General features: G+C 31.8%; 1 protein-coding gene across 3 annotated transcripts in view; it reads right to left on the bottom strand.

The window, feature by feature from the left end:
• LOC118201272 (phospholipid-transporting ATPase ABCA3-like) overlaps positions 1 to 16,018 on the bottom strand; it is a 157,157-nt gene that overhangs the window by 95,229 nt on the left and 45,910 nt on the right. For all 3 annotated transcript variants that reach the window (XM_085813160.1, XM_085813158.1, XM_085813159.1), the window contains 4 exons: positions 15,743 to 15,898; positions 8,027 to 8,264; positions 1,750 to 1,938; positions 4 to 182 (listed from right to left, as the gene is read on the bottom strand). In XM_085813160.1, the coding sequence (XP_085669286.1) occupies positions 4 to 182; positions 1,750 to 1,938; positions 8,027 to 8,264; positions 15,743 to 15,898 (762 nt within the window). The remainder of the gene's footprint in view (positions 1 to 3; positions 183 to 1,749; positions 1,939 to 8,026; positions 8,265 to 15,742; positions 15,899 to 16,018) is intronic.

Genomic DNA, 16,018 nt, shown 5'->3' with positions numbered 1-16,018 from the left:
AACTGTAAATGGAAAGTTAAGTGGCTTTGGAATTCCAAACTGCCATGGCCACACTGCATCAACATACCAAATAATAACTGTGTATATAAAACAAGATATAACCATCATTTCTATGACTGTTAGCATATTCATATCATGAACTGCACCATATTCAGTTATGTTACTCCAACGTGCTCCCTCTCCTGCAAATAATATTATCTCAGAAATGTTAAAATAGATCAAGTATTACTCATTTTTTAGTTATTTTTAATTAAATTATAAACATAAATAAGGTGTTGCAACTACTTTATATCATTAGTATAGTATTACAGTGGATGGGCAAAAATATGGAAACACCTTGTGAAATGCATGTTTGAAAAGAAAGATTGATTTTAATGAAATATATAGGTGGCGCTGGTGTTTTTGACTACTGAAGCCACCTATACAACTTCTTAAATGTGCTAAACAGTTCAGTTGTTGTCGGAGTACTGTTATGTGACATTGCATTATGTCAGAGTTAACAGACTTCGAACGTGGGCACATTGTTGGAGCACGTATGGTAAGTGCTTCCGTAAGCAAGGTAGCCGAGGTGTTTAATTTTTCAAGAGGTACTGTATCGAAGATTTATTCCGCATATTTGAAAAGCGGAAAAACATCATCTGCTAAATCACAGCGTGGACGAAAGTGTGTCCTGAGTGATCGTGACAGACGATCATTAACGGCAATTGTGACAAAAAATAAGAAGACCACAGCTGCAAAAGTTACTGCTGAAATGAATGTTGTGTTACCGAACCCTGTGAGTACCAAAACAATTAGAAGGGAGCTTCATAAACAGGGAATTGCTGGCTGTGCTGCAATTGAGAAGCCACTCATCAGTGATGCTAATGCCCGTAACAGGAAAAGGTGGTGTTTAAGTCATAAAGCCTGGACTATAGAGCAGTGGAAGCGAGTAATATGGTCTGACGAGTCTTCTTTCACATTGTTTCCCACTTCTGGCCGAGTTTACGTCTGGAGAACGCCATCTCAAGCCTATAATACAGACTGCTTGTTGCCAAGAGTGAAACATGGCGGGGGTTCTGTTATGGTTTGGGCAGCCATATCGTGGTTCTCTGCTAGCCCCATGATAACTGTGTCAGGGCACATGACTGCCAAGACTTATGTGAACATTTTGGCCAATCAGGTTCATCCCATGGTACAAACTTTGTTCCCCGATGGTGATTGTGTCTTTTAAGACGACAAAGCTCTTGTTCACACAGCTCACATTGTCCAGGACTGGTTTTCTGAGCACGAGGATGAGTTGTCTCATCTGCCCTGGCCACCACAGTCACCAGACCTGAATATTATCGAACCTTTGTGGTCTACATTGGAACGGAAAGTGCATTCTCATTATCCAAAGCCAACATCGTTATCTGAACTTGCCACCGTTTTGCAGGAAGAATGGTATAATATTCCCTTGGCAAACATACAGGAACTGTATTTATCCATTCCGAGAAGACTGCAAGCTGTTTTGGATGCCAACGGGTTTCCTACACCATATTAAGCAAAGAAACATGTTTTTTTAAAGGTGTTTCCATATTTTTGTCCAACCCCTGTATAACTACCTAATTACATTTAAACCCTTTCAAATGCATCTTCACACATGCGAAGAAGAAGCTTTCATATAGTATTTTTAATATAAAGGCATTTAGATTTTATTGCAAAACCCTTATTTAAAAATTAATTTTCGGAATATAGATATAAAAAATCAACTGTAATGAGTTAAAAACTTACCAGTTGATTCATAAAATGTTATAATTAAAAACATTGTCAGCAGTGCACCAGGAGGAAGCAAACAAAGTCCCAGCTTTGAAATCTTTGGCATTAATGAGTAATTTGTTGTGTCATGTGAGAAATAATATGATGACAGAAGAGCTAACGGAACTTCATATGCAAGAAGTATTGCAATAACCGCAATGGTAACTAAAGTAAAGAATATCATTCCAGAAAATTACATAATACAAGTATCAAAATAATTAAGCTATAAAGTCAAGTTGTACTCATAGATACAAACAATTACTTTAAAAACTATAAAAAAATTACAAGCCATTCACAATACATGAGGGGGATTTATTAGAACACGTGAATTGGGAGATAATTGTCTGATATACATTGGCAAAGCACTATTTGTTGTGTTTTCACATTTAGTTGCAGCCTCATGAGCAATGTAATGGAGCACAGAGTTAACACTAAGTTATGAATAAACTTAGGGAAATCATCAACATAATTATGAAATAAAATACAGTAAGCCTATGGTGATCACAAATTCTTAAAAATTTTGTGTTCTGAATGGCACAAGACGTTTTGGGATGGCAGGGTTTTAGTGAAAGGCAATCCACAGTTCAAAAAGCACACTCCAACAGTAGATATAGTTAAGAACATCAAATGTGTAAAGATCTATGTCAAGAAGATGGCTGTTTGCATAATACAGTCAAAAGTCGTTAATCCGGACTCGTCGGGACTTCGGCGATTCCGGATTATCGATTTTTCCGGATTATAGATCATCAGTTTAAATCTCGTAAGATGGCATGCAGAAATTCTAAAATTAAAAATATGAAACCGTAATTTATGAAATAAAGAACAATTATGATCTAAAGGGTATCAAAATTTGCAAAAAGAAAAAGCTTAATATTTATTTGTTTACTTTATTAAACATTTCTTTCAATGTAAGTTGTTTAAGTTTTGCTTCGTTTCATGTGATAACATTTTCTCTTTAATTCTATTAAACAGACATAATTTCTTGTTCAGTTACAAAGTTCCGCTGTTCAAGTCCTATAATTGCTGTGTCGAGAACATCGACTAATTTGTCAATCGAAATTTTTTCGTTTTTCAATAACCTCTGTTACTTTCTTCGCTATCGGAAGCAAATTATACGAGGAAATTGTTTTAAATCATATCAAAGACGGAGCATATCGAGATGAAATACTACATTTGGTAAGGAATTATAAGCCAAATAAAATAAAAACATCTGCGCTGAAGATAAGGATAGTGCTGACAGATCAACTTCCAATTCATTACGCGCCCGCCGCGGCGTCCCCCCCCCCCGCCGAGCAGCGTGAAATTGATAAACAAATTTCGGATTTCAAAACATACTTTCGCTTTATATCCTTTACATATTAACAAATATATATCGGAAATTCTATTTGATATAATCGAAAGTTTAAGCTTACTTTTATAAAATTGCTCTTACAGTCTGCAAAAAATAATAAGCGGGATCCAATTCGAAAATTAAGGAACAACGCAACCATCAACATTAACTGAAATAGATAATTAGATAATTTTAGCTTATACGTCCATTATACATAAAACGCGCACGCGAAAACGCATAAAGCACACTCATATGCGCAGTCGTAAAAGGTCTTACGCGCATCAACGTGGCGCATGCGCAGAAAGTTTTTAGTTTTGAGGTCCGGATTATAGATCATTCCAAATTATGGGTGTCCGAATTAACGACTTTTGACTGTACCAGATATGTGAACTTGAATAAATACATCTATCATGAGATTTTACTTAGTGCATTAGCAAAATGGAAGTATAATGCAAATATTACTCCTCACACACTAGCAAAGGAACAAAAGGAATAATAAAAAGAATAATCATTGTAAAAGACCAGAAAAGATCCAATTTTTGTGTTCAGTATTACTGTCAAAGATAAAAATTAGTACTACAAATATTTAAGACAGCAAAATCATGGCTCACTAAGCTTAAAGAAAGAGAAGCAGTAACCATGAAAAACAAAAACTTTATTGATTACATTTATTGACTGTATATGTATATCATGAATTTCTGCTGCAAGGGCAGATGATGAATCGCAATTTTTAGGTACTGAAACTATACCAAGTAATTCAGTACTAGTGAGCTGATATATGGGTAGAACAATTAACAACTATCCTCCACATTCATTCCTTCTGTTTTTTGTTTGCCCAGGGGAAAATGTTGCTGAAATAAAAACTATGATATAAAGATACTACAGCAATTTAAAAGACTGACAGAGATGCACTGGGAGGCATCTAAGAAGAGGTTTTTGCTGCTTGGTTCTGACATCTCCAGAAATGCTGGCAGTTGCATATACTCATAGTAAAGGGAATTGTATTGCTCACTAATTAAAGATAATTAACAACCATTAGTTAGTGAGCTGAACATATAATTTTTTGCAATCAGTCTGCAACTTTTCTGACAATAATATATAAAAATAAGAAATGACTGGTTTGTTTTAATAAATTTTTCTGCATATTTCACACGAAAATAAAAAAAGCAATGAATTTGTTGAAAGTAAAATATTTAATTTAAAGCAAGAAATAAACTTTTTAAAATATTTCCCATCTGAACACGACTGATTCAAAATTACAAAGATAATAATGAAATTATAATGAATTCAAAAATTAAATTTTTTCTCGATGCATATTTCCACTTTTATTTTTAATAAAGCTAAAATCTTTACAGTTGTAATTAAAGTAACCGAAACAATTTACCCAAGATGAAAACCAAAAATCCCAGAAAAGTAAAGCCTTACTTTGTCCTTAAATTTGCTTAATAAGAAGTCTTTAAATAAGATGGCAATAGGCACGGAACAATGACTGCAGTCAGTATTTTTGCATTTGAATATTTCTACGCATGCTGTAGATAAATGTATGGAATTTTTAATTTTAACTAGTTAGAGCATAAGAAATATTGTACTAACTGAAATTCTTAATTTAAAGGTAAAGTCTTTTCAAAGCTTTTCTTACCATCATGTTGCGACATTTAAAAAAAATCTACAATTAGAAGGTTAAGTGAAAAAACAATATTTCAGGGAAAAAAGCCTATGATAGTCTTTTTTCAAATATTCTATACAGAAAAAATTTCATTTTGAAAAAAATATGTATCTTGATAGTAATAGGTCATATATAAAGAAACAACTTTTCACAAGACACAGAAAATAAATTTATTAGGACTTTACCTAAAAGAGAGGATTTTTTTCATATTTGTAATTACTTTGAATTTTGCTACCACATATGATTCTTTGCAGAGAGCTATTATTATTATTTTCTATACACGAAAAATGAACGAATGAAATTTTGTTTTTTAAACACTTAATATTATGATTAAGGTCAAAATGGCATTTTTTGTTACAAAATACAATGTAACCTGTCATAGTAACCAACTCCCATAGAAATAACCAGCTCTAAAAGTGGCCCGTATTTACGAGAATATAAACAAATTCTGGTACTGAACATCACTGACAGTAATGTTTTCTAATATATGGACCATTACAAAAAAGGCCAAAATTATCTCAAAACATAATTTTTTTAAAGAGAAGATTGTTGTATATTTTAACAAACTTTCCATCTTAAGACATAAACCATTCCATTAAGAACCTGATTATGATAAAAGCCCATGAAAATTAAAACTATTTTCCTTGAAGAAAAATTCCTTCATGGCAGACTTTCAGAAAAAAATTGCTCTGAGGAAAAACTGTGAAACAGTAAAAAACTAAAAAAGTTCAATAATTAAAAGGAATTTAGAAAATAATAAAGAAAATTCACAATTCTACTAACATGATTTTAACATATATATAAGATGAAAATTATACAAGAGAAAATACATAAAAAAATAATAATGAAACTTTCAATGGCTCCTACTAGATAATAAATCAACATTTCCTACATTTCCAAAAGGTGATTCTTCTTGGCTGAAGTAATTTTTGCCCAGAAAGGTAAAAATAAGACCAAATAAAACAAACAGAGAGAACTTGGCGTGCATAAATGCAGTTGATTTAAAGTAACATGTGGCAGAATAAATTGTAGGTGTACATTACAATAATTTTAATATATTTTTCAAATCCAAGAAATCATCTTTTAAGCAAATTTTAGAAAAAAAAAATTTATTTTAAATATACAATTTAATATCTAAAATTAATTTGTACCTAGTTTTGTATGTTGCCTATATCTGCTCAAGTCAACATAAATGCAAAATATTTAAATGCATAATTAAGTACAAAAACAATAAAGATTTTTTTAATTCAGCAGTTGAAGCTTACGCATATAAAGATATGCAACATTGGCAGTTCATTAGCTAAATAGTGTTTTCCTGCTTTTCCCATGTTTTATGTAAATATGAGCCAATTTGTAGATACCATTAGGATTTTCAGAGCAAGAAACATGAAAAATCAGCTGTACCCTTGTCCGGATTTGAACCACACATTTTCTAGTGCTGGTTAGAAAAGCTAATCATGTATACACAAGAGCATACATGAAGAAATGTGATAATTCTTCACATTCTTCCCCCCACATGAACAACAAATGGTAAGAGGCATGAGATAGTCAATTAAATCCAGGTAGCAATGAGTTATCTTCCATTATATTTTAGTTTAAACACTCTCGGTAGAGACCGTTTGGCATTTTTGGCGCAGGAAACATGAAATATCAACATGCTGTCTACCTAAATTCAAACCATGGTTCTTTTAATGCTAAAGAGATGTATGAACCATTTACACTGCCCCAACATGCAAGGGAAGAATGGGATAATTTCCTAAAATTTTATTTTAGAAAAATTCTGCATGGGAAAATGGAAAGTGCATAATCTTTTAAGTGAAGGAATAAGAATAGTCAAAAAAAGTCTTTCCTATAAATTAACCAACAAATGCTTATAAAATGTTACATCTTTTAGGAATATTCAGTATTTCCTTATACAGATATAATATTCCTTTGCCAGGTTCTAATAATCTTCCATAATTCCCTAAGAATTACCCACTGCCATTACAATTTCCTTAATAAATTACCATTTCCATACTTTTTATTTGAGAAGACAGAAATAATTTATATAACAACAAAATGCAATATTGAATAAACTTCGTTAATAATAATAATAATAATAATAATAATAATAATAATAATAATAAAAGGAAATTCTAAAGAATGGAAGTTGCAATTTTGGTGATTTTTTACAAAGTAATTGGATATTAAAACTTTTGAATTTTATTGAGGTGAAGAAGTAATTATAGAGAATTTTAATTATTGAACATGTTCAAAAACTGTTCATATATTACCAGTAAAGTAACAAGATCAGAAAGCAAATATTGGTCCAGATTTACAGAAAATGCTTCAAAGAGAAATAAATTACATACTGGAGCATACAGATTTCCTAATTATTAATTTTCCAGCATGTTTTAGCACAATCTCTTTTAGAACATTATATGAGACTGCTAAAAACATAGAAGCTGTATTTAAAATATTCATATTTCTTTGCTATATCGCCTCTAAAATACATATTGCATACTTTGGCTTTCATTAAAATTGAATGAAAATAAAACATATACAAATAGTTATACACAGATATAAAACAGTATATGCACTTCGACATAAACGGAAAATTCAAATTTCCTTTTTTTTTTTTTTTTTTTTTCATACAATCTCATCCTCTGCATAGCATTTTCAATCACAATAATATTTTGTGTTAAATTAATAAGAAAATATTAATTTTTATGAACAGACTATCTATCAAAAAGTAATCTATCAGACGTGAAGAATGCATAATGAATCTACACACAAAAAATGAAATTTAAGCTTGACTATGCTTGAACTAACAATATGTATTAGGCTGCTATCACACGTCGGTTTGTTTTGAAAGAACAACTGTTTGGAACAATTTTTCTGCTTCGTCTTAACAGCCAATCACCACAGCTCGCTTTGGGGTTAACACAGGGAAAACTGGTTCTCCATTACAAACAAGCTAACAGCATTCGGCGCTGATAGCTGATTGGTTGAAAAACGAACAACTTGCAACTTTTTTCGAAAGGAAGGAAAAAGTCACACGTCTTTCTTTCAATAGTAAACCAGGCAGAAAAATTGTCCGAAACAGTTGTTCGTGTGAAACAAACGCCGTGTGATATGGGCCTTAGAGATTTCCCAATACATTTTCACCATCATGCTGAAATTATATTATGTAACAGGCATATAAATGCATCACAAAAGAAAGATATTAAAATAAAGAGAATTACAAAAATCAGCTTTTAAGAACAGAATTAACTTACCTCGATTGAAGAATGTAGAAAATGCCAAACAGAATAATACCAAAGTGGCTCCAAATAGCAATAATAATATTAGCAACAGAAAGCCATTTGTATGTGCCATAAAAATTAGAGATTTTTTTAGTGGACATTTATAAATTATTATAATTATAAGGAGGTCAAGAGCAGCAAGTCCAAAATAATTTAGAAACGTACTAGTCCAATACAGATTATCTGTCATACCCATCATCTTTAAAAGTTCCTAAAGACAGAGAAGATAAAATGTTACAAACTTAAAAAGCAAAAAACAACATTTGAAATAGATTGCACTTAAAATTAGAACATCAAGAATATTGCAATTTGTTTAAAACAACACATTCAGTTGAAAATCAGATCACAGGAATTTTCCTTAGTTATTTATTTTTCGTTTAGAAACGAAATGATTGAACAATTCCTAATATTCCCACTCTTAATAATATGCTGAATAAAATTATACTCTTCATTGTTATTTAATATTTTCATTTTGTCCCTTTAAAAGGAAAATATTTATTTTTATGATATAATAGGAAACTATATTACATTTCAGCTACTTGTGTTTTTAAAAGAATGAGGAAAAAACAATTACACATGTATACAAATATAAACAATGTAATTTATCATTAAAATTCAATTTTTACTTCAGTAAATATAATTAAAATTAAAGAAATTATCCTAGGTATTTAACACAAACATTTTTTTAAATAAAATTAAAGCCATTTTAAAGCTTTTTAAAAGAGGGGGAAAGATTATTAAACACCTGAAAACATTCATAAGGATATGAGTAGTTTAATTTCAGTATCACATGCAGTTTAATTTAATGTGTATAAATCAATTTTGATAATTTTTTATCTTAATATATATGAAAATTTTACTGCATATATTACTGAGACAGCATTTATCATTAACCTTCAATTACCAAATAACTGACGAATGACAAAAAATAAAGTGAAATAAAACTATATGGAATTTTCCGAACACATAATAAAATACCAGGTTTATTTAACATACAAAATGCATACTGTTTTAATGGATGCCAGAACAAACCTGATATCAAGTAGAATTTCTGATACTCAGAGGCATAAAAGCAAGTTTTAAAAAAATTTCCAGCGAGTTTTCAAAGTATAAAAATGTACAAAATCATGTTACTTTTCCACCTATTATGCAAATTTATAATCACAGTTATGTTAACCAGATAGCAGCCATTATGATTGAGAATTGTCTTCTTCATACAACAGTAAATGTATTTTTGTAGAAATCACAGATGCATGCTGTCAGATCATATCATATTGCTGGTGATCTTGGAATAATTTCAATATAATAAAGATCTCAAGAAAACCCACAAAAAATCAAAACATTTTAAGTCTAAAAATCCGTATGACCATTCATTATGAAAGTAATAGTTTACTATTTCATCTTCATCAAAAATTGAGAACTAGAAATAGTATGACATAATGATTTAATCCTGTATGAATGCCAGAAAATCCAATGCTTATCCTGCTTCCAGGTTAGGCCAGTGTTAACTTTCAAAATGTGATAATTTAAAAACACAACCACATATATTGAATATTCCAAGACATAATATTGTCTGATGTATAAAACTGCATCTAAAAAAATTATTTACTAAAATTAAAATTTATAATAATAATTTCATATACATGTGTGCTAAATACACCATTTTAAATACCATAATTAATAGAAATACTGCTTTTTAAAATGTTTTCCAATTTTTTTAGCCATGTTGGACAATTTTGATTGCAGTAATTAAAAATTGTTTAATAGAAGGTATTTTTGTGATCTAATTCTTTTGAATGAAGATGTCATATCTTGATCATGCTTCCCCAATGCATAATTAATAAAATGCATTTAATATGAAGCACATTAGAAATGCCCTTTTATATATGCTTCAAATTGAATAAAATTATTGCATATAGATCAGGGGTTCTCAAACCCATGCCCGCGGGCACCATGGCGCCCGCCAATAGTTTAACGTGTGCCTGCCACTGTGTGATCATGATAAAAATGCTTTAGTTTTCAATAAAATTCTATGTAAAAGTTTTCTTGTTTTTAATAAAACAGAAATTGCGTCCAGCACAGATACCAGCACAAAGCGAAATACGACCATGTATTATTAACTCTATCCAACTATAAATTCACCTTGAAAACGTAAATGGTGTCCGCCATCAAACAGATATTCTACAATGTGCTCTTAGGGACAAACAGATTGGGGACCCCTGATATAGCTCATTAATACATTGAAAATTATGCATGTAATCACAAGACACTGATATTGTATTAAACAAATATATGCAGCAAATTAAACCATAAAATTAATTTTTTTTAAATTAACAATGGTTGCAAAATACCATGATAATGGTTATTTCTATCAAGGAGATGGACTTTGGAAGCTTTATGAAGACAGGTGGAGATATAGCAATCGATGAATGTGGGCATTTCTATACTTTCAATTTGGAGATTTAGCATATTCATTTAAAAATTAAATATTAACGCATATTTTTTCAAAATGTTCATTTACAGAATGCACAGTGAATATTGAAAGTAAATAGACAACCTGAATAAATTCTATAACTTAAGTCTTGTTATAAGGTTATCTATAGACATATGGCAAGAGAAATATTGTAAGTGATTTGATCAAATACACTCTGTCATAAAAAAAATATACATATGTACCCAGAAGAAATCGAGCCACAATCATGAAACTCGGCAGGAATTTAGTCTGGCAAGAGATATGCAAATGATTTAAATTTTGACACCAGTGAGACAAGGGTAAGCTTAGTATGAGCATATGAGAAATAAAGCTGGGAGAATATAAAATCATAACTGCTCGTGCCATAGGGCTATTCAAACGAATCTGTCAACTTGGATGGACAGTATAGTGACTAGAAATGTCTCTAAGGCTTAACCAGCAGCAGTATGAACATTTCTTGCACTTTCAGAAGGGGTGTATAGTAGGCCTCAGAGAAGCAGGTTGGTCAAACAGGCATATCAGCTGCCACTTTGGTCGGAGCGATAGAGTAGTTGCTTGGTATTGGTGATAATGGATCACGGAAAGGATAATCTACCGTCGCAAAAGCTCAGGGCGTCCCAGGAACACAAATCAGCATGAGGATTGTGCAATCATAAAAGCAGCCACTTCTGCACTATCATCGCCAGCATCGATTCAATACCTTTTATCAATACCACCTTCCAAGTATTTGGAGGTAAAAAGGGAAACATTCACAGATGACTGGCCGATGTCTATCAAGACGCCTACTAACCTTACATCATAGGCAGTGTTGATTAGATTTTTGGCAAAACTCAGGCAAGCTGGAGTGTGACCGACTGGAGACGTGATCTTCAGCGATGAATCCCGATTCAGTCTGTGCTGATGACCAATGCACACGTGTGTGGAGGTGGCCAGGCCAGCAATCTGATTCAGCATTTGTTGTCGATCTGCAAATGGTGATTCTACAAGGTGTAATACTGTGGGGGAGTAATTTGTTGGGACACACGATCACCTCTAGCTGTCCTTCAAAGCACTACGACTAACCGCAGTTATGTGGACAATATATTAACATCAGTTGCACTGCCTATGCCACCAAGTCACCCAGGTGCCATTTATCAGCAATACAATGCTCACCTACATACTGAGGGACCCTTTCCAACAAGTCTTCAAGGATATAATGTACTCCTGTAGCCTGCCAGGTCACCAGACCTCTCGCCAATAGAGCACATTTATGACAAACTTGGAAGGCAACTGCAGCCATCCCAGAATACTGGTGAATTAACTGCTTAGGTGCAAAGATTATGGCATTATCTTCCTTAGCGGGTCATAGGTGACCTACTTGATTCGATGCCACACCATGTTTTGGCTTGACTAGCTGCCAGAAGTGGCTATACTATTTACTGATTTGTTACCTTTTTAATACCATATTTCTTAACCTTTCGGGTACACATTTATTTGAAAATGTTTTTGTACTTGGAGCATATTTAACCCTTTGGCTACATTTGATGTATCAGTACGTCGTGCATTTGCTTGGGCAAAGACGCATACGATGTTCTGATAAGTCATTGAAACTGAGACAAGATTTAGCTATTTCATTTTGGTTTATTTCAAAGTAATGTGTATCTGCTGCAATAGAAAAAATAATTTTAATAGTTTGGTAAACCTTGTTTGGGATACACAACCCCATAATGACAAAAATAGAGAATATAAAAATTTTAAATTTTTAAAAATGTGCTTTTGAGATTTGCCTGCAATGGAAGACACTGAGATAAAATTTCTGTTTGAATGCAATATTTTGCACTAAAATCTTCAGAAGGAGTAACTGTTTCAAATCACCATTAAATTTCCAACAGGAAAAAAAAAAAAAAAAAAAAAAGAAATGCTATTTGGTTTATAAGTATATTGGATGATTTGGGGGATAAATATCTAATTAAAATGTAATACATAATAAATAATTTTTTGCACAGATAAGAAAGACATCATTCTTTTTCTTCTATTAAAAAAAAAAACTTAACCCACGGGCATGTGCGCTGGGTCCAAAGGAACCTCATGTTTCAATAAACCTTTCTCAAAGCACACCTATTTCACGCAAGTTGTTGAGGTCCAGTGTAATCGTGTCTTAGGTCGACCTCTTTATGTTCTCCAAATTTTTCCGTTGGGGCTTTATTCAGAGTCCTGATTTTGATGCGATCGGGTCTTTTAGATCCAGTGAGCCTATTTGTGTTACTATTACATCGTTGATTTGTGATAGTATAGAAAGCGGCAAAAATGTCACGTTATTTATCTTACAAAAAAGAAATGTTTCAAAAGTTATCAGAGGTATCAACTGGTAAAGAACGTATTAAAGAAAATGAGGATGGAAGTGATCATGAATTTTTAATTCACATGATTCTGATTCAGATAGTGATACAGATTCTTTAAACGAGAGTGAGAAAAACATAATTTTTTTTCGGGGGGGGGGGGGAATTATCAGAAACAAAACACAGAGGGAAAAAAAGAAAAAAAAAGAAAGAAAATTAAATAAAAAATGCAGTGTTTGTCCAACAAAAAAGTAAAAAAAAAAAAAAAAAAACTTTGCTTCGCCAAATGTGAAAAATATTGGTATTTGGAACACATGAAAACACTTTCTTCAATGTGCTGCTTACATTTGTAGTTGCATTTTCCTCTGTGCCTATAGTACTAATAAAGAAAATAAGAATTGATACAGAGTAAAGAGTATCGATACAGTTAATTTTTTTCCCTATGCTAATAAATAATTAGATTTTCTATTCCTTTAAGAAATTTTCAGGGTTTAATCCTAGTATCCGGTGCACACAGGATTTGGCTACTTTTGGCGACTTTATGATGAGCAGTAAAAGCGGGACATATATGATGAGTAGTTAACCGCTCATTCAAAGAAAATATACAGTTAAACATAGTATATACTATGTATATACTATATATTATACTATGTGTGTATATACATATACTATGTGTGTATAGTATATATATAGACGTTCTTTGGATCATTTTTAGTGTTGGCGATAATTTTCAAAGTCACGCCAAGGCTTCACCGTATACTAGGATTTTACCGAACTTTTATTTCATAAAAGCATTTGGAGAAATTAAAAATTTCAACTTGCATATTTTTTAAATTTGATCATAAAATTTATTATTGACATAGATGTAACATTTTTTTGGAATATTTACAATATTTTCTTCAAAAAACAAGAACTGGGTCTTTTGGACCCAGTGCACGGGCTCATGTACAGGGTTCATAGCCACATTTTAGTTAAAAAAATAAGCACCTATAAGCCCTTTTCAAGCACATTTTAAGAAAAAAAAATAAGCACCTGTCTAATTACATTATACACAACTGCATAACTTCAAAAATTATACTCGTAATTTAAAATATGAGAAATGCAGTATTTATTAAGAGAGAATAAGCATTACCTCAACCATGGAAAATAATTACTTTTTTTTTTTAATTTTAAATAACAGTTCAATTTACAGAACTAGTTTACTATGAGAGAAAAAAAAAAAAAAAAAAACTATGCAGAACTAAACTATATTACAAGATTTAATGATGAAATTTCAGTTCAAAATAGAAGAAATAATAAGGCATATTTATTCTATTTGCTTGGAACTTAATAATAAATACAATTTATTTTTCCACTCATATTATTATTTAACTAATTTAAATCTAAATTCTGAACATTTTCTAAATTTTCATCGTATATCAGTTTTCCCTTAACAGATATTGCAAGCCAAGTAATTTAAGTAAAACACAGGAACATTTCTGAAATCAGAAGACAGAAATTTGCATCATGCAGTCATCCTTTAACAGTAAAAGCTTAACTATCCGCATACTTGAAAATTGGCGAATATTCGGACAATTGAGCGTGACTTGAAAAAGAGGAGTGGAGGGGTGGATAGACTGTAGCCCTAACGCTTTTGACATTTCGATATGTGCATCATATAAAAACAAACCAACGGAACAGAAAAATATTCTGCTTAGCAAGCACAGTAAAACTCTTTTAAGTGTTCCTAAACAAATCGAACATCAAAATTAATTACCTCTGCAAAATATCGCAAACGTTATTGCGCAATACGTGCACCGTAATTCTTCCCTACATGATATTACGCAATTGGATTCAACAGCTGCCGGTATTGGGAGAATAAAGAACTAAATAAAGGAAAAGAAAGAGACTTACCAATCTGGGGTGTTTATTCATTCTAATTTTCAACAGATTGCGTTAAATTTCCGGAATAGAATCATTCTTCGCTTGGGTTGGTAGACCGCAGAACTTTTAGTCCTATTCAATTCAGATTGGAAAGTGACACACACACACACACACCAAAAAAAAAAAAAAAAAATGTCCGTTGCTTGTTTTGCAGCGAACTGTAACAGTTTCAATATTCGAGATTTTGCGGAGAAATACTGTAAAATGTATTGGCCAAAAAAAATGAAATTATTTTGACTATTCGATTACTTTCCCTTTATTTAAGCCATTCCGAATATTATTAATTAGAAAGCTAATCTGTGTTAAAACACAACCATTTCTGGAAGTTTACTATACTTCAGCAGTTACTGCAACTATGTTATTATAAACATTCATACATATGCTCATAATATAGGCATAACGATAATAATAAACACGAATATGAACTGACCAAGTGGAACAAGAATGCAAATTATTAAGATCTTGATAGAAATTCAAACGTGTGTAATATTTGGGTGGGAGGAAAAGAATGCCGAATGTACCAGAATTTTCTACTGCTTTCGCAATTCTTTGACCAACAGAACGATGGGCACCTGTTCTCCGCGTACACCAAAGGTTATGTTAATGCAGAGAAAGGGGGAAAAGCTATTTCCGGGAGTATGATTCACCATCTGACACTCCATTTTTTATTAGGAAGAAAAGTTGTTTATTTAGTTTCGGCTTTGGAACGGGGAAAAATTGGGCGTTCCTTTAAAAAAAAGCACTAAAAGCAAAAAATAAGGGCTTTAAAGAAAAAGTAAGCACCTATAAGGGCCTTTATATCTTATTTTCAAATATAAGGACTTATAAGCACTTAAGGACCGCTACGAACCCTGTTATATAAAAGCACACACTCGCTGGTTAAGCTGCGACAAGGTGATTACGGTAATGCATAAAACACACACACAAGAACAAACAAACAAACAAACAAAAAAAACAAAAAACTCTAAAACTTACTTTTGAGCCTTTTGCTTTTTCTCCCACAACTCTATTCATAAGAATAAGAATAAACATTAAAAAACCAAAGCCGATGAATACTGATACTGCTCCTACACCATGAAATGCACTTGAAGGTTGTATATAAGCAGGATATGGAAATCTTTGCAAAAGCATCTAATTTTTTTTAAAAAAATAAGAATATACAATAAAATTAACAAATGCAATTTCATATAATTCACACAATAATAAACAATGTCAATTACTTTACACAGTTTATTACAAAGCATTTAATAT

This window comes from Stegodyphus dumicola, chromosome 3 (genome assembly GCF_044657685.1).
Source record: "Stegodyphus dumicola isolate Sdum_Otavi_A_Nest chromosome 3, ASM4465768v1".
NCBI classification, from domain to species: domain Eukaryota; kingdom Metazoa; phylum Arthropoda; class Arachnida; order Araneae; family Eresidae; genus Stegodyphus; species Stegodyphus dumicola.
This window is presented reverse-complemented; position numbering and strand designations above follow the sequence as displayed.